This window comes from Cygnus atratus, chromosome 5, assembly GCF_013377495.2.
Source record: "Cygnus atratus isolate AKBS03 ecotype Queensland, Australia chromosome 5, CAtr_DNAZoo_HiC_assembly, whole genome shotgun sequence".
Classification (NCBI taxonomy): Eukaryota; Metazoa; Chordata; class Aves; order Anseriformes; family Anatidae; genus Cygnus; species Cygnus atratus.
Window position 1 is genome coordinate 27835862 of NC_066366.1, and position 25572 is coordinate 27861433.

Here is a 25572-nt window from a genome sequence, read left to right on the forward strand (position 1 = left end):
ACTGATTAAGAACTTCCTCTTTCCATATTGTTGTTGCTCCTTCTTTTCATGACAGTATGCAGAATATACTGGCTACTGTATAAAACAGCCTGTGCTAAAGCTTTCACAAGGCCAAATGTAGATAGTGAGAAACAAGATACATACTGATCTCAGAAAGAGCAGTCACTTGCCTTTTAAGTCTTTTGTAATTTTATTTTATTTTTTTTAGCTATTTCAGAAATAATATATTCTTCTCATAGATAAGAGGCTATTAGAAAGGGATAAATAAAGCCAAGGAATATTTTGAAGCAGTAGAGACAGAAGCAGTAAAAGGAAAGAAAGTTTCATAAGAAATGGGAATGAAGGGTTCAAGAACAAGAAGGGAAAATGAATTACCTTATCCTCATGATTTCGATAGTAGTAAAAAGTTTTTCCAATCAGTGCACACCAGACCAGCTTAGAGTGACCATGCTTGACCTATACAGAAGACAGAGAAATACATACTGTTTTTAACATCAGCAGTACTGCTGGCACAACTTTCTAGAATTTCTATTTTCAATTCAATTCTGTTACAATCTTGCATATATTATTTGTTCTACGTAAATATAAGCTCCTCTCAAAACATACAGGGCCCCATTTTCAAAAGCAGGTAGGTACATCCCATCTAAGTAGATGGGACATAGGTGCTTGTGGAAGATAATGTATGGAAATGGCATAAAGCAGATTAATTTCCAGCCACTGTACTTTATACACTTGCAGTCTGTTATTATGGAAATAAATGCTTTGTTAGAACATATAAGCCATTTCTTTGAAACTGTCCTATATCAACAAGTTCAGATCAGGTAAATGTGACACTTTTCCTGGGTTTTGTTTGTTTAAACTCTGAAGCGTTGTGAGTTCTGTTGAAGAAAAGCCTACAGACGCTATACATGTTACTACTCACTATTTGACAAAGTCAGTATCTCTCAGTAGCCTTGTTGTCCTATTCCCTATCACTTATACAAACCTTCCTCTCTGACATGCAGAGGAATACTGTCATATTACTGCCACTTTCTTGTCACATTCTTCTAGGGGGTATTGAAATACTAATTTATTGCTGACATTTACTGTGCAAACCAAGAGGTTGGTACACTGTCAATACTGAGGTAAACTGAATAAAGTCAAAAGCAGTATTTTACCTTGGTGAGCCAGCCTTTCACAGTAGGTTTAGCATCACTATGAGGAACACCAACAGGACTGGTCACTTGCACTCTAAGGATGCTCTGTAGGACATGAATCCATTCCTCCAGGATGTTGGGAGAGTCTGCTGTCAGGAAGTAGGTTCTCTTCTCTGTCATGAGCTGGAAGGAAAAGTAGTGAGGAAGTACAAATCTGCATACCTACACATTTTTTTTTTCAGTCGCTGAGTCTCATTATCCCATACAGACTATTTTTTTGGTGGTTGAGGAAAGATTTTTTTATAAGAAAAAAGCTGCTAATTCTCAATGCCCAAATGAAAGATCTGGAACTCATATAGATGACACAAATTCCCATGAGCTTTCTTGGGCATTGCGGCTCTCTCATACTGTCTTGTTTCTCAGTGCTGCTGCTATTTTTTTCATTTTAAAGGTGGCTGCATAAATATTTTTTGCGTCCTTCACATTGTATTGCCTTTTGCCTTAAATAGTTAGTTACTCTTTGAGAGGCAAGACACTGAATTTAAGAGTATTGAGTCTTAGCTTCTTCGATTTCATAAAGACAGAAGGTAGCTCACAGACCAGGCCATGTGCCTTTCAGAGTATGACAGAAACTTCAATGACTCCTTTACAATGTCCTTTAACAATAATGACTTAAAAGCCCCGTGATGAGAGCTAACTTTTAATGCTTTGGAAACTGAATTATAATAGCAATGCAAAGCTTTAGATTTTTCTTCAGATCATCCAGACGGAATCATAGAATGGTTTGGGTTGGAAGGGATCTTTAAAGATCATCTAGTCAAACCCCCCTCTGCCATGGCAGGGACATCTTTCACTAGATTACACATGCAAAGTCAGGCTGGAGATCTTGTGAGAGGAGCGTCTCAGAGAAGATCCTATGTATGCTCTAGCTCTAGGTCTTCTAAGAATGACTTTTCTCACAGATTTCAAGCTCTCAGTGTCAACTGCAAAAAGAAAGTGCTACAGTTTAAAACAAAATAAAAATAAATGAGAATTTCTTTCAATGTCAAAAAGCTGTATTTTGGTTACAATTTCCCCATTGTTTATAAAGCTAACTGCCTGGCTGTTGCCAACAAATACGGGAGGCAGATAAAGTTAGCTCTTATCAGTTGAGATGTACAGTGCTACTCTGCCTGAAATAAGCTTTCAATCACCCAGCCATCAAGCGTGTGGTTACCTGCAGGATGAAAAAGCAATGCTTACCTGGAATGTTTGGGACCCTTCACCTCTGACAATTTGGCACGAGGAATTCAGCTCCATCTGCCCTTGTGGTTTGCGGATAACATCGCTCTGGGGAAAGAAAAGCCAACAACTCTTTCAGTAGGAAGAAATTACATGAGTCTCAGAGTACCTAACTGCAACATTAACTAAATAAATAAACGTGCATATTTATGTCATCTGTACAAAGTTAACCAGTAGGTGTCAAACTTCTGCCTTTGTGAACAACCATTCAACTCCTGGAAACTGCCACCACAAAAAGCTTCACTGCCTGAGCACAGGATCCATGGTTGAGCCTGTGGGTCAGACACAAAACTCTGACAGGGCATTTTGGGGAAAGCTTGTCCATGGCTGCCCAATCTGCCAGTGCTACCAATCTGGAACTCATTCTGCAGCCAGCCTTCCTCCTGAGCCTTCACATAGGAGTAAACACATCTCAGTGACTCACCGGAGACTTGTAGTACATGATTTGTCCATTTCTTAAAACAAACCATCGTCTCTTCCACATCTTCACCTGACTGCCCATTTTCAGCAAGTAACCTGATTTCTCCATGGATTCCTGGAGGGCAAAGAGCAAGGTGGGGTTATCTTGCACCTCTCACACTTCCATGCAAATAACAGTATGAAATTGAGCTCAGACATCTGCTGTATCTCTGTCAGGTTTCTCTTTACATCGTCAGATGGGATAAGCATTCATCCAAGGTCAGCGCTCTTTGCTCAATTTGAAGAAAATCCTAGACTTTCTAAGCAGCTGTAAACACTGCGTGAAGAAGGCACTATCCTTTCTTCCGCTTTCCTCTGAATTTCCAAACTTATTTTGTCACAAAAGTATAAGGCCATCATTAAAGGAGAGCATGACCACAGGAAAACAGTACAGGTTGTCAGGAAAGAATACAGCCCTCAATGCTTTTGCTTTTATCTGACCATGTAACAGAAGTTACACCTTCTTCTGAAGCCTAAGGTGGCATCTTTTGTTACAAACCAGCCGGACCAACAGTCCAGTATACTATACTATCATTTTGCATCAGAGAACTCAATATATTGTAGATATGCTTTTCTCTTTCATGGCCAAGGCCCTGTTTGTACCCCCTCACAACTGACGTAGCAAGACTTACAGTGCAGATTCCACCATCAGTGGAATAGGAAGATGTCCGCTGTAGCTTATGTTCTGGCTCTGAATAGTCCCCATCCAAGGAGTAGGCATCAGGAGGGATGGCATAGTCACTCTCAGAGCTCAGTGAGGACATAGAAACACCTGTTCAAAATAAAAGAAAGAATTAGAATCATAGCTAAGCAGAAGTAGGCTTGGGTGTAACTTGCACCTGGATAATGAGCACTCTGAAAACGTTTTTAAGTTCACCATTAAGGCTCCTTTGCTCAGGAGGAATACATCAGATCAGCCTTTGGAAACTCACATTACACTAATCAAACTTCTGAGACTTTTTTTTCCTAGGAAGACAAGCAGTGAGAAAGTTCTGGATACTAACAGTGAAATAAATCTGCTGTTGAATAAATAGAGATAAAAATCAACAGACTTTTTATCTAAAGCATAGACATCATGTTTTCAGTCTGCAAACATACATTATAAAGCCTCAGTCCTCTCCCATTCAAACCAAAGGCTCTATCACCAGCAAGGGGGCTTTGCTTTTTATGAATCTTCCACCACCGCTGGGCATTGCCCACACATCAACCTATGCATCACAACAAAAATTAAACTACATTTAGTGAGGTTATATCTTATTGATTGCCAATTGTAATGAGTATTCCACTCTAGGACCCAGTTTGACCTTCCCAGAAATCAAGGGAAACTGTCCTAGCTAGGACCCAAATTACTTGACGCCTCTCAAAGACTGGAAAAATTTGTTTACTGGTCAAGGAATTATCAGTCAGTGATAGAGACAAAAACAAAAAACAAACAAACAAACAAAAAAAACCCACTATTTTCTTTAATGTATCAATATTGGCTTGCTCGCAAGAAGTCATAGAAAAGGTATTGATGGTTCACTCAATGTATGATTAATTTGGAAAATAATCCTTCCCACAATCTTAGCTTAGCAATTGTCTGTATGGAAAACTACCAGCAGCAAAATCCATCTAAAAGGAGAGGTTTCTACTAAAGCTACTGATGCCTGCATGTATGCTGTGTCAAGTTGTTAGCATCACCAAGGCACTGCATTTGCCTGCTTGTCACTGATGACACTGTTCAGGACACCTTGCCTCATCTGGGGGGACAGCATTCATGCAGCACAGTAGCAAGACTCCCACTTTACCTCTTTTCACTGCACGAGGGCTGCCTGGCATGCTAGCTTTCCTGTTTTCAGATCCAGCAGTAGAATTCCTGAAGCTGGCATGGGAGCCACAGTCATCATCAGAGCCCGAAGACTCATCTAAGAAAGGCACGTTGCTGATCTGTGTGGCTTTCTGGAAAACAGAAAATTTGTAAGGAAAGAGTTTCTCCAGGACCATCTCTTCTCATAAGGAGACAGCAATCAAAGCAGGCCCTTGCTTTTCACATTGCTTTGACCACTGCTGTCCCAGGGCTCCTTATTTCCTCCCCTTCTAGTCTGTGAACTTCCAAGCTGGACTCTCTAGTCCCATCTGTTTGGGTCTCCTTTGATTATACCCTCTTATTGTTCCACAAACCTAATTCTTCCCCTTGAGCTCTCAAGATTCCTCTTCCATTTCATTCTATAGACTACATCCACCACCAGCCCTAGGCTTCTACAGCTTCATGATGCATACTGCAGCTTCCCGGCCCAAAACTTGCCGCAGTGTTGTGTATTTCTAAATACTTTAATGATCTGCTGCTCCTTCTGCATTCCTTTGGTCTCCAGTCCTTCCTAGCATTCTCTTTCTTTCCTTCTCTGCACAGCTTCACCCCATTCTCTCTCAAATTAGTGGTAGCCCTGGCCCATGCTTTTCATAAGAGGAAAAGTGAGATAGCTCCTTACCCCCTTCAGCGTAGTGTAGACTGGCACTGCCATGTTTCTGTGGATGAGACCAGTAAATGGCCCAGAAGCTGAACGTGAGAAATTTGGAACTGGGAAAATTCAGTGAGAAAGCAAGAGAACAAACAATACAATCTGGTGAAAAGAAGCAGGTTTTAATGGAGAGGTCCATGTATGTGTGTACCTCATGTAGACTTTAGAATACAATGGAAGAAGACTGCCATCCTGGACAGTGTGGCCCCAGAAAGGCTAGCAGATGTGTTATTAATTACATACAACTACCAGAGGCAGCTGCAATGTTCTCTTCATTTAGCTGGTTACACTTCTTACCCACCCCATGCTCCCCATGGTATGATTGCAGACCATGTCCAAACAGGTAAAAGCCATCATGGGCAATCTGTTCCCACCCTCACTGGGACCCATTTCATGGCTACTTTCCTCTTCCACATTGGTTCACAAACAGGGGAAAGTAATGGTGAAATCACAAGGCTAAAAGCAGGTCACAACCATGCTGGGGCAGAACAGTTTCAACGTAGTGAGGAAGGAGATAACAGAGCCCCCTGAAGATGTTACTGAACGTGGGGCACAAAGAGCCCAGCAGCAGCCATCCCCAGGATCACATATACCTTCTGCCCTTCCTTTCTCTATCATGGCTACCTGTGAAATCAAATTTACTTTGAAAACAGACAGATGCTCAGGTCCCATACTGTCACCCCCTTTAAAGATGGATTTTATCTTGAACTTACAGCAGCTGGAAGCATCGTTCACAGTGGCTGCTTCAGACAGCCTCATGCCAGACTTGGCCATATCATAGATTCGACTTTCCTGGAACAATAATACCATGAACAGCAATGGTCAGTCAAAAACACCATTCCTGCAGGAAAAAAATGCTCATGTCACAGAATCACATAACCCTTTGGGGCAAGAAGGAATGTCCCTCTAAGAAAACTTGCTCCATTTCACCAGATGTTGGGTAAATGACCATTAGTGGAAACGTGCATGTGCATGTGATTCCCTGAATCACATCAGACTTGGTTTAGAAGTGCTACAGATGACACCCAGACTGGGACGCCTACATGCAATTGCCAATAAATAACTGCATCACAACATATAAAAGGTATTTTTTCCTCTTTTATGAGCAATGCATTAAAATGAATCAAGAACAGCCCTAAAATAGAACAAATTATTGAGTCACCACCTGCAAAGGGGTCCCATTCTCTGATAAGGGAATGAAAGAAAGACCTGGAATGTTCTTGATAAGCTTGTGTCTTGGTTATAACAACACATGGAGCTTTCAGTACAAAGGATCTCCAAGTGCTTCACAAATTAAAAAAATTCCAAGGGAGGGACTCAAACCTGTAACTAAGTATAATGTTCTAAAACATCAACCAGCCTAAAATGGATAAAATCAAAGCTAGAAGTCTGAATCCTCTTGCTGTTCCTTAAAGCATACAATCACTATTGGGTAGCATGCCTAATACATATATGCCAACGTACCCGAAGACTGCAAAGCCGTACCCGAAGCTGTACCTGAAGACTGCACACCAAAAAAAGAAGTAACAGAATTCGTATTTTCTGTATACTTATGCAATGTGATTTAGCCTCTAATGAAATGTGTGCAGTTTTTTTTCCCCCAGATACTTCCTATTCAGGGCACAAAATGGATATTTCTTACTAATTAATCTACTATTTAATATTCTATTAATACTTAGATACACTCATCTGACTGTGGCCTGAAATCAAAACAATGGATTTTCTCATAAGCTTTCCTGTGGTGTTCCTGAGTATAATATTGTAATGCTTCACAAACATTAATCGCAGATTTTACAGAAACGCTGGGAGGGACGTTGATGTGTGTTATCTCTAAGAAATACAGGTATCTCTTAGATATCTAAGAGGAATTCAGAACTAGGTTCTTTCAAGTACCCACTGTCTTTGGAGTACCTATTCTGAGATGTCCATGACCTGACTTTCTGAGAATTTAGCATCATATAACATTGTCTGCAATGAAAACTACTGAATACAGTTACAGCAGATAGACTGTTCAGCATTTCTCCAATCAAACTTAATTGCCAGTCTCCAGTTGGACATTCCGAAAGCATGCGTGTGGGTAGCTAGCAATCACCTGTGAAAAATTTAGCTTAAGGGACTGGAAAAACCTTACATGGGAACTCTAGATTAGAGAAAGGGACAGAAGCCAATCTCAGATTTATTTCCCTTCTTTCAAATGAGTGCATTGCCCATGACACCTTTCTGACTTCTGCAACAAATAAAATATCTTGAAAACTGCAGTTTCTTCACTACACTGTCCAGCTTCATTCTCAACACAGCTCCATACAATGGACTGAATAACAAGAGATTCCTTCTGAAAACCAGCTATGATTATACTGCGGTTTAGACTGGTATCGTAGAGGACACATCCAAAGATCACAAATTAAGTTTTTGTATTAAAAAAAAACAACAACACACATAATAAAACATGACGATTAACACAGTGCTTGACTTTGCACCTTCAATAAACCACTTGTTTGTCTATGCCTTTAAAAAAGCAAACTGAAAAAAAAAACTGATTTATCTCCTGGGATACTGTATTGATTTTCACCAAGTTTTATCAGTTGGATTGACACATTAGCAAAAATACAGCCATCTGAACTAAGAGGTAACTGAAGGTGACAATAACAGACCTCTCTCTCACATAAAATAAGCAATAGGACATGTATACTCAACTTTACCAACTGTTTTCATTAAATTTTCCTGATAGCAAAAGAATACCATGAGATAGGAATGCTGACATCTAGTCCACATATCTGTTCTTGTATTTACAGCTTCTTCTGACCCTGAACGTACCTGGTCTAGTCCATTCACTTGCACTTAAACCTTTTTTTCTTTCTCTTTTTTTTTTTTAAATCTTAAACACATAACAACAGAACTAAGGATGGACTTTTGATGACCCATAAGGACCAGCCACAATGCAGCATCTATTGATTTTTGTTTTCACTTGTTTCTTGAGTACTATATATATATATATATATATATATACACACACATATTTTAATAAAGGGAAGAGAAACAATAAAATTGTCAGTGGAAGTAGCATGTCCCATCCTTGGAACTGCCAGACTAGGTGGTTTGGAAATGTGATTTATGTCACAAGGAAATGATTGTTTGAGACCAAAAGCAGTTCTAGGCTAACTACTGGGCACTACTCAAAGATGAACAGCAACTCTCAGACTGGTGTCCTTGCGTTTCTTACCCATGACGGGAATCTGTGCAGCGGTGGTGTGGGAGGTTTACCTCCTGGATCAAGTATGCCAGCCTCAGAACTCACAGCTTCTCTCTTTGCAGTTAAGTGCTTGATCTCATACATTCCAGCTTCTTCCCTCACCAGGCCACCTTCCGTCTCCATCTTATCCTGCACCCTATAATCATCAATGTCTGTTTCCTCCACTGGCCCATGGCAGACTGGGAAGTCTGTTATGGGCTGGAAGGTGCTAGCCTCTAAGTTCATTACACGATGGAAAGAACCAGCACCTGACTGTGGTTGGCTGTAATGTCTCTTGGCTAGTTGGATACTGTCTCTTGGCGCATTGGGAGTCCGTGTTTTTGGAAAGGTCATACTACTTCCAAGGCCACATTCCCGCCCTGGACAGATGGAACCTGCTGTAACAGCCGACGTTGACACGGCCAGGGGTGGCCCAGCAGTCTGGAGGGGGCCCTCAAGCATGCTCATTATTCCTCCTGAGGAAGTGGAATCCAGGTGGTGGGAACGGAACCTGGCACTCAGATCATCAGAGGAGCCAACTCCATCCAAAGACGTTTGTTGCAAGGTGCTCACAGTGCGATGGTTTCCCTCTAATGAAGACCGGAAAGTCAAAGCCTCAAGGATTTTTGTGGGCTCAGCTGGAGGGTCCAGAGACACAGGATCAGAGCACCCTAACCTGTGTTCAGAGCTTATGGTTGAAAATATGCCTTTCTCTGCAGAGAGATTCCAGCTTGATGGGTCAGACATGAGCTTCAGTGTGTTCTGAGAAAGCAGAGATTTATCCCCTCCATCCTCAGTGAAGGTGTCATTGGCAAGGACGATGCTTGTTGTAGAGAAGACACGTTTGGTAGGTCTTGTTTGACATACCTGCCTGAAACCAGGTGCAAGAAGCATAGATGTCTGGTCTATCTTCTCAGGTAAAGAAGCCTGTGGTGCTCTGGACTTCAGAGAATTACAGCTCCAAAGAGATTTAAAGGGAGAAATGCTGGTCATACCTACAATGGAGGAGAATATATGGTTAGGGCATTCAAATTCTTTATTGTCTAAAATGTTGCTTGCTAGCATAAATTGTGTCAGCTGTATTTCAACAGCAGCCATAACTGGACAGGCTGTAGGAGGACCTTGGCCTCACTGTGACTACTGCCATCCCTCTTCTATTCTGTGGGGTCAGCTATAACAAAAGTGTTGGATATTTAGAATTGGGAATGGTACAGAAAAGATTTATAGGAAACGATTAATAACTGTTAAATTAATCTCACAAAAGTGGAATTAAGGGGTACCTTATGAAATTATCAGGCGATGTGTTTGAAATTTGAAGAAGTAAGGTGATGGTGTGGGTGTGGTGTTTTTTTTTCCTTTTTTTCTTTTCCCCAAACATGGAAATGCAATGTTGCAGTGTCCAAAAGGTTGGCCAGAAAAAGTAAGGCAGAGTTTCTGACCTATGAAGTTCCTAACAAACCGACAGCAGAAGCTGGAAGGGTACATGAGAGACGGACAGCTCTACTGGCAGTGCTTTCTACATTCCTTCCTGCAGCTTCCCCAGCGAACCGAAAGACAGGATACTGGCCTAGGCAAGCTTTCAGTCTAGCCCAGTACAGCAGTCCTTTTATTCCCAACTACAACCATGTCTCCTCCCTTAAGACAGCCATAAGAAGGACGTGCACCTATCTACACAATACTTTGTCAGAAACCACCTAAGTAACCAGCACACTGCTTCGCACGGATCCTTTGACTTCAATTCTCCTGTTCAGTTCTACTGAATAGGAACTTTAGGGTATAAGAAAGCGTGGATAAAACTTGGAGTAGCAGAGGATATTACTGATCAGCGAAGCCTATGCTGAAGCCTTGCACTTTGTCCATGCTTCTTGTCCACCATGGCAAACTCCTGTGGTATCCCACAGGAGATTATAAACTCAGGCCTTTATTTCCTAGCACTAAGCTTAGGCAAGAAGGCCACAATTAACCTTGTGGTAGGTTCAGTCTTGCTTCTGTACAGTTGGGATAGGGACAAGAAACCTCAGGGATTAGCCACATCTGCAGTCCCATCTCAGTACCACAGCACATCTGTGCCAAAACTCCTGCAAGGCTGAAAGAAGATTGGGAAGCAAAGCTCCGTGAATCTCTCTGGGCCAGACACACCAGCATCTTACTTCTGTTATCTGGAAATGGGAAGTAGTCTAGAACTTTGTCATTTTAATCTGTGGTTGTGAAAAAGCCTCATTATGTTTCTTCACTTCTAATCTTCTCAAGTACTCTTTTCTAGATTAGCTAGATTTCCAGTGTTTGCTACTTAAGTATGCGTATGACCTCCGGCAGGATGGTGTATGGTCACTGATCACTTCATGATTTTCACTTACCTTGGCATTTATATGTTATCTTATTGAAAAGCAACAACTCATAACACGCTTTGGAATTCGCAAAAAGCTGTGCAGAGTCACACTCACCATACATGATTGAAAATGCTGCCTGAATATCAAACTCTACAGGTATTGTTAAGAGGAAGTAGAAACAAACTGAAGACACAAAGTAACAGAGGAAAGGACAAACAGCACAATAAATTACTGTTGATTGTGGAGAATTAAACCCATTTCTGGAAATACAGCTGAGAAAAACCATCAGAGCTGTTGTGACCTTGGCACCCCCCAAGGCACAAGAAACTGGATGCTACCTTAGCTATTCCTAACAGACAGGCCTGGCACACACTCTCCCCTGCATCTGAGGCAAATCATTAGTCTAGACTGGAAAAAGGCCATTCATTTTAATTTTAAATATTACTGATATATTTGCAGCTTCCTGGATGTGACAGGAGATTAAGCAGAAGAAGCTCTTATTATTAGCGTGGCAAGCAAAAAGATTTGTCCCTCTGCAGGGGCCTCTGGATTTAGCCTGGCATAGTGAGAAAAAGTGGGATAAGAGGACAGGGTAGAACTGTTCATTGCCCAGAGCACTGGGCTACAGGGAACACTTAATACCAGATTATTAACGCAGCTTACCAGCCATTCTCTTTTTGTAAACAGTCAGAGTCAGAGGGGATGAGAAAAACCTATTCAATAAAGTATTTAGCTAGAAACATGGTGGGATTTAGAAGGAATTTTGCCCTATTCCCTTGTGGTGGATTGATGGGAATGCCAGAAAGAGACATCTGCAGCAAAGAAACGCCCCTTTCTTGCATGTCCAGTGAAGTTCTGGAAACTAGCTCACCTTAAGTGACCAAACCAACCCCATTAAGAAACAAAAAAAAAAAAAAAAAAAAAGGAAGAAAATGGTAAAGAGAATTTCCTCTTTAAAATGTGTTGCGATGAAAGGTGCTGATTTCAAGCCCTGAAGACCAAAGCTCCCCATCTGTTGTCCCACAAGAACCACAAAAGCACTAGCAATGTAAGCTGCTTTTTCCACCCCAACCTGACAGCATGGAAGAACCTAGCTTTGAAAGGCACACCAGGCAGCTGCTGCCTTGGCCTACTCAGTACTCAGTTACTCAATTCACATGCCAGCAGAAGTGGCAGAGCTGTGGGAATGAGGATACTTCACGTGTGGAGGTGAAGTGAAATACCTCAGGGACTTATATCCCACACCACTGAAGTGAACAGAGAGCTTTCCTATGGATTTCAGTGAGTGCTTTTAATTCAGGAGCTCGCTGGCTTATTTTAGTGGCAAAACCAGACTCTCAAAACAGGGGCCTATGTTCAGTCCCAGATGGGAAATCAATGAAGAGCTTTTAAGGCAGCTAAGCAATGTTATTCCTGTCTTAAACACAGACCCACTGAGACACAGAACAATTATACTGCTTGCTCACGGTCACAAGTGCTCATTTCTGACAAAGTTAAGAATACAACCCGGGAATGCTGCCTTCCACTCTTGTGCTGGTTACTAGGCTACAATGCCAGGTGAATGCATTTACCTTGCAATGTATCCTGAAGGGCTTCAATTTGCTCCGTCAGCCTCTGATTACAGTTTTTCAGGTGGTAGTTTTCTAGCTCAAGCTGTGAAACAACAATAAGAAAAACTGAAAAATTATGCATAACTGTGTATGCACTTGTGTTCCTCTACACAAAGCAAGTCTTCAACTTTACTTACATTCAAGTGTCTGAACAGAAAAAGGAAAAAAAAAGTGTGAATTCTACCCATCACCTTGAAATCCTTCTCCTCAGCAGCTCCACTTTGCTGTGCTTTCTTAAATAGCCTCTGTATATGCCATTTGAAGTTCTCAGATAGATCTTTTAATTTTTTTGCCTGCTATTGTTTATCACTTACCCTTGTTTCAGAAATAACTGTTAGGACAATCAAATAACTACTACCCAGTAGCAGAATTTTCCCTCTCCCCCTGTATGCGTAAAACAAGATCCCCCCGATTTAGGGGATCAAACAGAAAAACATTATGGATGCATTTATATCTGCAATTAGTTCATGAGTGATTTTTTCCAAATTTTCCTTATATCTTTGTTTGAAGTGTCCCAACATACAATCAAACACAGCAATGGTGCATCCGAAGAGGCTTCCCTTTGATGGAATCAAGGCTGAAATTGCACTCATGGTGCCATCCAGGGCAACCTATTTACAATGTAGATGCAAAGTCCTTCAGTCAACAGTGGTCTACTTATGTATGAAATGCTCCCAGAATCACCATCTGGCATGAACTTCATTGCCAATAAAGACACACGTGAATGTATGGTCCTGGATTCACAGCAGGTCACTCTAAGTCAACCCTGTGTTTCCTTTTTTGTGCTGCACCAGCCAGTACCGTAGATGCACCTTAAGTTATCTCATCCAGGAGAATGAAAGAAGCACAGCTTTCTAGCACAAATTATCTAGGCAATGTAATGAGATTACAAAGTTGTATCCCAACACAACTAGTGCCCACAAAGACTACTTCTTTCACCTCCAAAAGATTATTTTCTGGTATAGATTGGGAAATTTATGGCTTTAATTTGGAATAAAAAGGAAAGACTGCATAGACCCAACTCCCAGACACAAACTACTACAGCATCTTTAAAACTGAGTGCTGACCCACTGCTACCTCTTAGTTACTCTACATGATACTGAATTGGGCCCAGATGCAGATATAAGCCTACAGGATGGATAAAAGAGAGAGACCAGACAAGAAAACTCTGGGCAGAAGAAAAACAGCATTGGTCAGGGACAGCAAATTAAGGAAGAGCAAAGGATAACGTGGTGTTTGTGTCACAGCTGCTTTGTCAGGAAAAGATACAGAAACTGCACCCTCAGAAAAAGGGAGAGGCAGAAGAAAGCTGGGGGAAAGGCATCTGTGCCTAGTAAAGGAAACAATCTTCAGAGACCTCTTTGGGGCATTAGCAACTTGGCAGTCATTCACACTTTGCCCAAATCAGTCAATATCCCTAAATCAGAGGGGTGACCCTAGTCCTGCAACTGAATGCATCCAGGGGCAAACAAGGTGAAAGCTTCTGTGGCAGACTGACTGTCCTCATGCTATTGTCCCTACATAGGAGGACGCTGGGAGTGCAGTCACTGCATCTACCCATAGGCCCTGAAACATGGCAGCAAGCTGAAGACTCACCTCTCTCAGCTTAAATGTTACCCACTCTTTGATCTTGGCAGCTTTTTCTTGAACAATTTTGGCTTCCTCAGTCCTCAGCTGTTTCTGTGCCAAAAAAAGATTAGATGCATCAGGACAGTATAACTGGCAGTATTCTCAGCAGGTTACTGCATCAGGAGTGACTTATTCACTGAAGGTCCCATTCCAGATGTAAAATTTAAGACTGCTGTTTGGATATTATTATCCAGCTGGCCGATGAAAAGTCAAACACTTTAAATTATTTTACGTGGTCCCTGGAGTCAAAATCAGAGGGTTGTTTCAAGAGACTCTTGGGGAATACCAAAATCCAACTTGGGTAATGATTGCCTGCCTCCCCCAGTTTCATTTGAGTAGTCTCCCACTTTTCTTGTTTTAGATGGTTTTGCATTGTTGCTGTTGAGCATCGGTAGCATCCCTCCTCCCCATACACACAATTCTTCATTAAATTTCAGCCAGCAGTAAGTAGTGCCTGTAGATGATTTATAAAACTGTGTAATTCTTGCAAGCCAAAGGGATTCAGTTGGTGCAGGTGTGGAGTATAGATCTTAAGGGCAGGTAAGACGGAAACTCGTAACAATATATTTGTAACGCACAATATTCTCATGGAGAACATAAAGACGTAGACTCAGGTTGGAAAAAGCTCCAAAACTTGACCTTGAAATGCTAAGACCAGCCAGGAGGGTTTTAGATGGTGTAAGTGGTGGTATATTTACATACTGGCTCAAACTGGTTCTAATCTACACAAAGGTGTTATGGGAATACTGGTGATTTGTATAATGAACATTTCTCCTCCCCCACCTGAGCTCCTTGGGCAATGTTGCTACATCATTTTTGCAGCTATGTTTTCTCAGCTGCGTTTTTTCTTTTCTGGAAATTTCCTTTGAAAGGCACTGGATTGATACTACAATCACCTGAAGCATTTTGTTCATCTCCTCTGTGGGTTCATCAGGAGCACTGCCTTCCATAATGATTTAAACTACAAGGAGACATCAGTTCTAGGAGTAAGGTATAGAGGGGGGAATATATTCTGTATGGCACAATTAGCCCTTAGTTCTTCTAATTAAATAGAAAAAGATAATAGCTGCGGGTAGCAGTTGGCAATTTCTCTGCTAGGTTGTGTTTTTTTCCCCATGATGTGAACAAATACCACTCTCTCTTATTCTCATAATTAACGTATATGCCTCTTTAAAAACAAACAACAACAAGAAAACTGAAGAGAGCGTGTTCACTGAATGCCACACAAAAACACAGTAGATTACAGGAAGTTGCCAACATCTTCACATCACTTTAAAATCATGTGCTGATTAAATCACAACCACACATTTAAAAGCTTTTATTCAAAAATGCTTGCTGAGCTTAAAATAGATCTTGGCAACACTCTGGGCAGCAGTAAAAGTTGCAGTTGAGGATAATGAAATAAAAGTAATCTAATCTCATGCTTCAAGAGAAGGATTTAGTTTTCCTCCCTGAACATGGCTGTGTGTGTTCCTAATTATCAGGTACCAGCCTTTGGTGGAGTCAGAATATTAGACATGACTATTAGTCTGAAACAATCTGGCAAATGTAGTGGATTTACCATAGTCCTCTGAAGAACCATCACACAGTTACATCTTCGATTCCCTAATAATTCAGGGACCAAGCGGTAGGAGATTCATTGTGTAGTATAGCAATATTTTGAAGTGCAACATCAAGATTTTACTTAAGGTCCTAAATTAGAATAGCAACTCTACAACAGCATTGTCACAGAGCTTAGTAAGCCCTGCCTTTAAGCAGAACCAATTCACTCAGGCACAGCATCTGTAGAAGCAGTTACTGTGCTTTAAGATCCAGGAGCAGTTAGGGATTCGTTGTGTCCCACACTATTGTGTGGTGCAGACATGATCTCAGTGTCCTCTTAATAATGCTCTGAACTGTACAGCTCTCTCCAACCCAGTGAAAACAAACAGGATTGCAATATTACATTAATGACCTTAATGACCTTCCAGAACTCCCACCATCTGCAACTAAACCAGTGACCCAGAGAGAGAGCATTTCTTGTCTGAAATTGTCAGCCTTCAGCTTTCATTTCCAGAAGTCTCATTTTGCCTCTTGTTGCTGGAATTAATAGATTTCTACTAACAGAAACATTTTTCCAACTTGTGTTTGTTGATTTTAATCAAATCACACCTTGCATTTCTGGGTAAATCAGAATTTTTTCCATCTTCCATTACAAGAGCTGCTTCCAGATCAAGATCACTGTTGTAGCTCCTTCTGAACACCTTTCTCTTCCAAAATGCAGAAACTTCATCTACATTCTGCCAGAGCAAGTTGGCCCAGGAAAGTGACCTGAAACCCAGAGTATCACGGAGACCTGATGCCTGACCTCCACACTATCCTTGATCTAAGTTCAGACAGCTTACTGATCTATTTTGCCCTTGAAATAGGTGACAATTAGCTACACGTAAAGTGCAACTCAAACTGCAAAATAATTGTGTAAAATTCTAACAAACTATTTCCATTAAAAAGAAAGTAATTTACTTAGCAACATAAGATTATCGCATTCCTCATGTTATGAACAAGACCATAGGGCCAAGGCCTTTAACAGAGCTGAAATACAAGTCCTGCTGTAGAAGTAGTTCCTGCCTTCCATGTACTGAGAATGGAAAAGACCAAGAGCTGGTCTTTTATAATGAAAACATCTGGCAAGATAAGAACTATGCCAAAGGGTCGCTGAGGACTGTGAAAGTTCCCTTCCAAAGATGTAGCACATGCCGAGTTAGAAACGAGCCCCAAAATGAATTTGTGGAGTAACCTATATAGCCAGAGAAACCCCGTCACCAGCTTTCAGCATTACAACTTAGGGTCTCGGTACTGACTCAAGTCCGACCTAATGAGTCCTTCAAGGACACTGACCAATCTCCTGTAATGAAAAGACAAGGGCTACTGAGGCTGAATGGAGGCTTATGCCTTAAAGGAGAATTGAAGGAGAAAATCTCACACTGAGCAGGGCATCGTTGCCTTCAGATCAGCTGTAAGAGGACAACATGCAATGTTACATGAGCTGTACCTTAAAACCATGCATTACAGAATCCCTCCAGCTCATGAAAGCTACAGATCTCCCTACAGAAGGTATCTTTACCTGTTTTGCTAGCTGAGTCTCCAGTCTGTTAATCAGGTCTTCTTTTCCTTGCACTGTACCCATCAGCTCCTGGTATTTCCTGTACAGAGTGCTGTCTGATTCACCAGTCTTCATGTTGGCTAGTTTTATCTCCTCTTCCATAATTCTGACCTGTAAGGACAACCAGAGGGAGACCAAAACCAAATAATGCACATGAAGCTGCTTGTTTAGTTAGTTTACCAGACTGACAGGGTATTTCTGGAAGTCGGGGTTTTGAATAGGAAAAAAACTAGGGATAGGAAGAAAGACGTCAAGTCACAGTTTATTTTCACATATGTGGAAACAGCATTGTGCATTCATTTGCATTGCTGAAGGAGTAACAGATGTAAAGTGAATAATGAACAGATAAACACATTGTGGATTGTTAAATATTTGCATGTTATTGGTCAGAGAGACCATGCAGGAACTATAGTCTATACAGACATTTGGGAAAGGTACAATGCAAAGGAGGAAAACACAATAGTATGGCCAGCTTTTTTCCACCATTTAGCACTAAGATATACACCAAAAAACACTCCCAAAAAGACTACTTCCTTTTTCCTACAGTCTTCAGCTTAAGATAATGTTTTGGCAACTTCTGGCATTCTGACAAGCATTTTCTCTAGACGTAAGGTGTTACCACTTTAGATTTAACAGAAGCTTTGCCTGTCTTTGAGCTCCTGCCAGCACCACCACTTGTTCGTCTCAGCAGGAGAAGCACCAAAGTAGCATTCCTTCGCTACAGACAAGGCTTCAGTGCTTTAAAATTTAGCTGCTGCTGACCCCTTTCACCTTTAATTGACTTTGAAAACCTCTGTGCTTTCTTTAAAATCTATGTCTCTCAAAATGCCAGTCTCTTTTATAATCATCTTGTCCTATCGCAAGGGATTACAAGACTTCACTTCTAAACTTGAATGGGTTTCTGCGACTTTAACTCAAACCTGCTAAATGCAGCATTTGACAACAGGAAAATATCTGCTTCCAACACATCCCAGAGAAACCGAATCTGCAAAGAAACCAGTTCTAAATACTATTAATTTAGCCTGAGTTTGGAACCAGGAAGGCTGAAGACGGGCAATAAACTGGACACTTCATAGAGCCTGTGCAAGAAAGTTACTCATGCTCTGTTGAACAACCTGCACCTCATGCTTGCAGCCATGTTTTGTCTTCCTGTCCGCCTACATTAGGCAGAGAAGCAAACTGCCTCTTCCTCATACTGAATCCGAAAGGTAGGTGCCCAACATCTGAACCAGAAAACTAAGCCTGCTGAGTCAGATGTGTTTTCATTAGAGTTTAGGGTGATTATAGTAAAAAGAGGTGGCCCCTCCTTTCTGTCGGATGCCCAAATGCTGACTCTGTGCTAGAGGCTCAGAGTGGGGACTGCAAACATGTGATTTCTTTAATTGAGGTTGGCAGCTACAGGGAGCCTGCTGAATTAACAAATCCAATCCCCCAGACTCCTGCAGTGAAAGATAACAAGGGATTTTACACTTGATGTGGAGCCCTCTCTTTTGTAAGCTGCTTCTCATTCATGGCAATGACACTTGTTAGTGGAAGGGAATGGACCTACTCCTCACGCTGTCGCATGTTGTGCTGCTAGGCAGCAGTGAAGCATACATCTAGCAACATTCCTCTCTGGATGGGACCAAGTTCCTGGAAAGGCAGACCCTACAACTTTGAAGACTGCTAGTCCTTAGGACCTGCCAACACATGGCTGCAGTACCATGGCAACCTCCATTTCTGTTCAGTTCCCTTTCCTACACCTTCCCAGTCAAGTTCTTTGTTGCCCATTCTCTGATCTGGATTTGACTTGACATCTGCTTCTTGGTGTCACTGCATCTTCCCACATCAAGGACACTATTCCTGTCACTGAGGTGTCACCTTGTACAAAGCCTCCTTCACGGTGCTGTCACAGAGACATTACCTTTGCCTGTCTTGGTTGTGTGTGGCAATTGCTAATCCAGCATAGAGGCCAACACCATTGTGATATGACATAGTGTTGTTCCTATACTTAAGCTGGTGAGAAAAAAATCTCACCAATACCAAACTGATGATAACTTGGAATAGTACATTCTGCAGACGAAAGTTCCTGATTCCAAAGGAATGTGTTTCCCATTGCTTATAACATTCTGTTCAGTCCTTCACTACATAAGTCCTCTTTGACAGCCATTCTCAGACATTTTGGACAGTTCCTGGCTGCTGTGTTTATAATACTCCTTACGGTGCAGACTGTACAACAGCCTGTTTCCCAAGGATACATTATTCTTTGTAGCATGTTCACAAGTTGAAGTCTGTCACTTTAGCTGTTATTCAAGGAGCACAGAAGGACTAGCTTACATAGTATGCCTAACTTTTAGATGGTGTAGCCATCATGCCATGGATCCTGTGCTTACTGCTCTTCTCCATTGGCCCCTCAGCCAGAACAGTAATTGATGAAAAGAAAGTCTAAAACAATTGATTTTGCAGACACATCCTGCTTCTTTTGCAGAAACTTCTCTACTTGTAGACGAGTTCCTACCAGTATTGTTATATATTTGTTTTCTGAGGGCCTGCCAGACAGTTTTATCTTTGCACCTTAGCTGAAGTAAAACATCCCCTTCCTTTTCCATAATCAAGTGGGCTAATCATGGATGAGCAGGTGAAGGCTTTAAAGTAAAGGCTTTAAAGAGAGGCAGATATAAGGTACTGGTTTTCACTAAGTATTGAACCTATTTAGGCACCTGTTCATAACTCAGGCTCAAAGACCAGGGAGCGTGACCAGAAAATCCACTCACCACCATGAATCAGTGTTTCACTACTATATTACAGTGCTGCAAAGTGCTCTCTGTATGATGAATTGGAAGAAGTTGAGAGTAAGCTCCTGCTGGGCTTGTACCAGAGCCACGTAAGATGATCTCTTACCTGTTTCTCTGCATCCTCAGCTCTTTGCTCCGCTTCCATTACTCTCTGCTCCAATTCTTGCATCTTCAGAATCAGAAGACAAGTGAGGGAGAGGGAAAAAGAAGAAATTAACGTCATCCAGATGTTAATCCATCATTCAGTTGTTTGACTTAAAAGCCTTCCATTTCTTTTTCAGATCACAGATCTTTGGCATCTTTCGGGTTAAGTAGTCAGGTTTGACCAGGAAAAAAGCCTTTGACCTTTTCCAGTCATCTGCCCCAACCTTAATTTACCGGAACTGTTTTCTCATTAGTAAGGTTCATCATTCGTTACACGGGTCAAGGGAATAGTCCCGGAGTCTTGACCCTATTTCTACAATTTACACACCATGGGCTGTCCCTGCAAGAAGCCTGTCTACAGACCACCATTCTTTCCTGTTTTTATTTCAGCTAGGATTTATTCACAATAGCAAATAAAAATGAATACATCTTAGAAAGCTCACAACAAGTTCTGAGATGTCACTTCAAAAGCATCACAGGCTCATACCTGACAGAATTATTGGTGTTCTTAGTTTTCTTGTTCTTCTCATTTTAAATAGCTTTGCAGACTGACAATTGTGCGATTTTTAATCTGAGCATTGCTTCAAGTACAAGAACCCTGTTTTTCTTTTTCTTTTTTTTTTTTTTTCTTAAACTAGCAGTAGGATTTTATTTGATGCTTGCAAGGTTGTCTTCTACCACCTGCCCTGCCTTGATGAGTCTCAGATTTTAGCCCAGCAATATCAGCTCAGTAACTCTACATTTCAGCCATTGAGCTGCAAAATTTGAATAATGCTGTGTTGAATTTTGAGCATGTACTAGTGTTTTATTCATGAAAGAATGAGATAGAAGAAACTTCAAAAGATTAAAAGAATCATGCCTCAAGCAAACAAACAAACAAAGATTATAAGGGAAACAACTCCTCTACCCTGATGCGTTAGATGACTAGACAAAGCATCAGAGCCAAGAAAGTCAGGTAGGACACTATGAGAATCAAATCAATACTTCTGAAAATGGAACTTATTCGTCTTGTGTTGATCACCCTGAAAGGAGATGTCAGTATTCCTTTGTTTCCACTTCCTATCCTTTAGATAGCAATAAGACTCTCCTCTTCATGGACACACATTGATCATAAGAGTGGACTGACACTTACTGACAAACGTATCAGAAAAGTACACATACATTGACTTTAAGTTATATGATCATTGATGTGTCTTTCTGTATCAACTACAAAGCACGAAGATCACAAATTGCCACATTTAGCATGACACATATCTGATATATTTTTTCCAGTGGAGCAGTCAAGGACATCACAGACTATGAAGCTTAATCCACAAATCACTGAGGACATTTTGGCAGAGGATGAGAGGTGCTACTGAAGATTGCACAGACAGCTAAAGCAATAGCTGTTCTGACCAAACACAGACTTTGAGAGTCTTGGTAGAGACTGAGATCAAGGCAATCTAACATTAACAGCAGTTGTCTGGGCACAACATTTTCCTCTGTCCATTAGGAAAAGTGGTCTGCCAAGGAATTTCCCTATTTGTCTCTGAACAGTCACAGCCACAGACAGGTAGTAGCAACATATGTTGGTGAAAGACAGATGCAAACTGGAGGCATAATACACTTTCTGAAACAAAGACTGTTTCTGACAGTAGCTTCAGAGTGAACAGTTTCTGCTAGTTTTCTGATGAATTGACACCATCGGGGACTACATCCAGAGCACAGATTTCAGATGAATCTATCTATTCCCCTGACTATCCTCTTAGAATAACAGCTTGATTCTCTACAAGGTTGGAGATCTCCATGAATGACTCAAATTATTCGCTGTTCTGAACAAAAAATGTCTTGTTCCAGCAGGTTCCTCATGCCAGTTTGTTTTCTGTTGGTAGTAGTCCTGGTTCCTGATCAGGACAGAATAAGTTATGTTGGGACCATTCCTGATCACTAAAAACTTATGAAACTTCTTGTGCAATCAGGATGGTCTGGCGAATTTCCAGGCAAATCAATTACATTCTGTCACCCTAATTCCCTCCATAGCCTTAAATGAACTTGCACTTTTCTTAGCTTCCTGTACTACATTGTTGGGTTGCCCTAGTATGAACTGTTAAATAACCACTGCATTTCTCATATCCACAAAGTGATTGCTTCACCCATCCATGGTGTCAGCTGTCTCACTGGAATACATTCAGTTTTAATACATCCATGCCTGTAAGGCTCTTTCAAATCCCTCAATGAATTAATAATAATACTTGGTATTTACATGGGTCCTTTCATTCAAAAGGCTTTATAGCTTGACAAACGCTACTTAGTAACTTGACCCAGGTCACACAAAAAAAAATCAGTGGCAAAGATGAATTCAAGCAACTCTTCTTCCAAACATTAGCCCAGACAGCTTGAATAAAGAGAGAAACAGGCCCAGTTGTATAGCCATGCTTGCGTGAGACAGAAGAGGCTTTTTCCAAGTGTTCATTTTTATTGAATTAAGACAGAAACAGGTTAAAAGTTACCCAGATGGCCCTTCTAAAAGCAGCAAAAGATCCTCCTATCAGCCATTCAGACAAGCTTTCCCTCTCCTGACTGCTCAGAACACGTGAAATAAAACCAAGGGGAAAAAAGTTGAGGCATGTCTCAGCCTCATTTTCCTCTTGTTCTCTTCAAGTGCTCACTTGTGGCCAGGCCACCTCGCTGCCAAGGCAACAGCCTGCTACGTCACTCACCAACAGAGGGGCCTCAGAGTGAAATAACCCCTGTGTCCAGGGACACCAGGCCCCTGCTGAGGTCCACACGGAGCCTTGTGCCCCACGGGGGCCCAACAGGCCGGGACCGGGGCCCTCCGCCATGCCCGCCCAAGCGGCGCTGGTGTGTGGTGAGGCCAGGCCGCACGCAAGGCCGGTCGCGCCGTGCCAACACCGTGCCAACTGGGGCGCTGGCAGTTCAACTGCCTCAGTTTGCATTCCTCCTGTTCTGAGCAGCGATCCAGATTATTCGGTCTAAGCAGATTTTCAAAATCTCAAGTATTTAAAGTGTTAGCGTGCATTGTACTACCAATGTCAGACATGAGCGGGCTTTTCTGTTTGCTTTTTTTAAAGTTAAAATAGTAAAATCTGCCTTGAAATTGTAAAATTTGTTAAAGACTGATTTAAAATTTGGGGAACAGGTTTCCAAGCTTTTGATCCACAGCTTCCAGAACCCTTGGATAAACTGGCTAGCGAGCAAGTATCACACCACTGCTAACACTGTTCGTTGCTTTCTCTGGTAAAACTTTTTTTTTTTTTTTTAATTTTCTGTTGCTGTAAACGATATCAGAGGATCTCAGGGGCACCACAGGTTGACAACCCAGCTTCAAATTGTGCCCATTTCTCATTTTTCAAGATTTTCTCCTCCTTCCCTCAAAACCCTTCTAGAAACGCAGTATTTCAAAGACATATGAATCTCTTCATTCTCACTGATGGAAGTAAGTAAAAACAGAGTCACAGTTGCTATAAAACATGACAGAAATCCCTGGAGCTGGCATCCCTACACTGAGCATGCATCTTCCTTGTTTCTGCATCCCCACCTGTCTAAGTAGTGGGATGCAGCGTGGACAGGAGGCCCAGTGCTGTGACTGCTGGAGCACCCTGTGGCGACAGAAAGGGAGAAGATGATGTCTAAAGAAGTCACCACAGAGCAGTCAGGAGTACAGGGCATAGGAAACTGGCCAACAGCCACGTTCAGCATGAGCATCACATGCTGAGCACCTGCTCTGGGGCCTAGAGTCCACCTGCGTCAGGAGAGGACACCGGAGCTGGTCCACATGCCCAGGAGTGCTTTTCCCTTCCCGTATGACATTCAGAGTAGGGAACTGCAAGCCTGCTAGCTCTTTGACCCTCCAAGTAAGCCTAACAGGGAGCTGTACAAGTAGTTACAGAGTAACCTGATCACTGAACCAAGCTGCTCCTTAATCTTAAGGAATGGAATATCGCTTTGCCTGAAAGGCTGGATTAATTGCAGTAGGGCCCCTCCTCAAGGACCCCCCTAAAGCTGATGACAATTTTATTCTCTGTTGTGGCCCACAGACCCCCCTAAAGAGATATTCCAACAGGGGCCTAGCAAGTCTGTTCTCCAAAAAGAAGGTTGATAGCTAGGTGGTAGCAAGGAAGTTTCTCAGAGCAGAGTTAAAGCACACAGCTACATCTCCTGCATTATGGAGTCTGTGGAATACTGCACATCACGGTTGTCTTTACCAGACCTGTACCACAGCTGTGCAATGATTTTTACACTACTTTATCTAAACTGACTGTAGATGTTGCTTTCCTTGGAGAATATTAAAAATAGTCATAACGTCCACCTCCAATCTACACTGAAAAGATGAACAGGGTGCTAGAATTGCAGCATTTCTTAAAACAATGAGAGGTGGAATAAATGTCTCCCATACAGCATAAAGCATTAGTCGAAGTGTAATTAGACTGAAAACAAGGATCAGAACTGCTCCACTCTGAAGAAACTCATTCAAAAGCATCCGAAAAAACAGACAAGCACATACACATAAAAGTTGCATAACCCAAAGTGGAGTAAAAGTGAGTTAGAACACATCTATCATCAAGTAAAACTTACTGTTCACAGTAAACTGCAGTCAATCACAAAGATTTCAACTCAACAGCAAACTGTGACTGAAAGAAACTGTTCTCACCTTCCAATAGTAATTGAATGGCTGAACAATCTTAAACCGGACTGTGATATTGTAAGTCACATTTTGAAACAAAGAACTCCATAACAAACTACAAACTTGGATTATGTGCAAATTAGAGCTTAGTGAAAAAGCTTGAGTTCAAATTGAAAGATTGTGTAAAGAAAATCTATACACTATGATGGAAGTTAAAAACAAAACAAAACAAAAAAAACAACCACAAAAACATACACCAAAACCTCAGATTTTTGCCAATCCTCTCTCCTAGGACTGCAGGTGAGTTTATCTAATGCACTTGAAAGAGAGATTGGTAGGAGAGGCCTCTAAAACCAGACAGATGCCATGTAAGTTTCTGACATCTAGATCTCATAGAGCACCTCAGTCCTGCTCTTCAGCATCCCCAGAACATTTCAGAATGTTTTGACTGGATATGCAATATTATTCTGCTGTTATAACAGTATACATACCACTGTCCAGTCTTCTAACATTATACCATAACTTGTCTGGCAACAGAGAAGCTTATGGGAGGACAAGTCCTAATCCCACCATTCTTATAAAAAATACCCATCTTTGCTCTGTAGCTGCCTCACTCACTTGAGGTCTAGAATCTTGCTGGCACAGCGTTTTCAGTACAGTCAGAATACCTGGTGATTTTCCAGAGAACAAGGCCAAATTCTTACTTTCACTAACAT

At 41.5% G+C, this 25572-nt stretch overlaps 1 protein-coding gene across 1 annotated transcript in view; it reads right to left on the reverse strand.

Annotated features, from left to right (window-relative positions):
• The window catches only part of PLEKHH1 (pleckstrin homology, MyTH4 and FERM domain containing H1), a 40993-nt gene that overhangs the window by 15109 nt on the left and 312 nt on the right, over positions 1-25572 (reverse strand). Inside the window, 14 exon segments of the mRNA XM_050711266.1 lie at positions 376-456; positions 1158-1319; positions 2379-2465; positions 2842-2952; positions 3509-3648; positions 4664-4814; positions 5345-5433; positions 6088-6176; positions 6178-6215; positions 8595-9598; positions 12505-12586; positions 14140-14223; positions 17276-17425; positions 20195-20257. Coding sequence (XP_050567223.1) covers positions 376-456; positions 1158-1319; positions 2379-2465; positions 2842-2952; positions 3509-3648; positions 4664-4814; positions 5345-5433; positions 6088-6176; positions 6178-6215; positions 8595-9598; positions 12505-12586; positions 14140-14223; positions 17276-17425; positions 20195-20257 — 2331 coding nt within the window.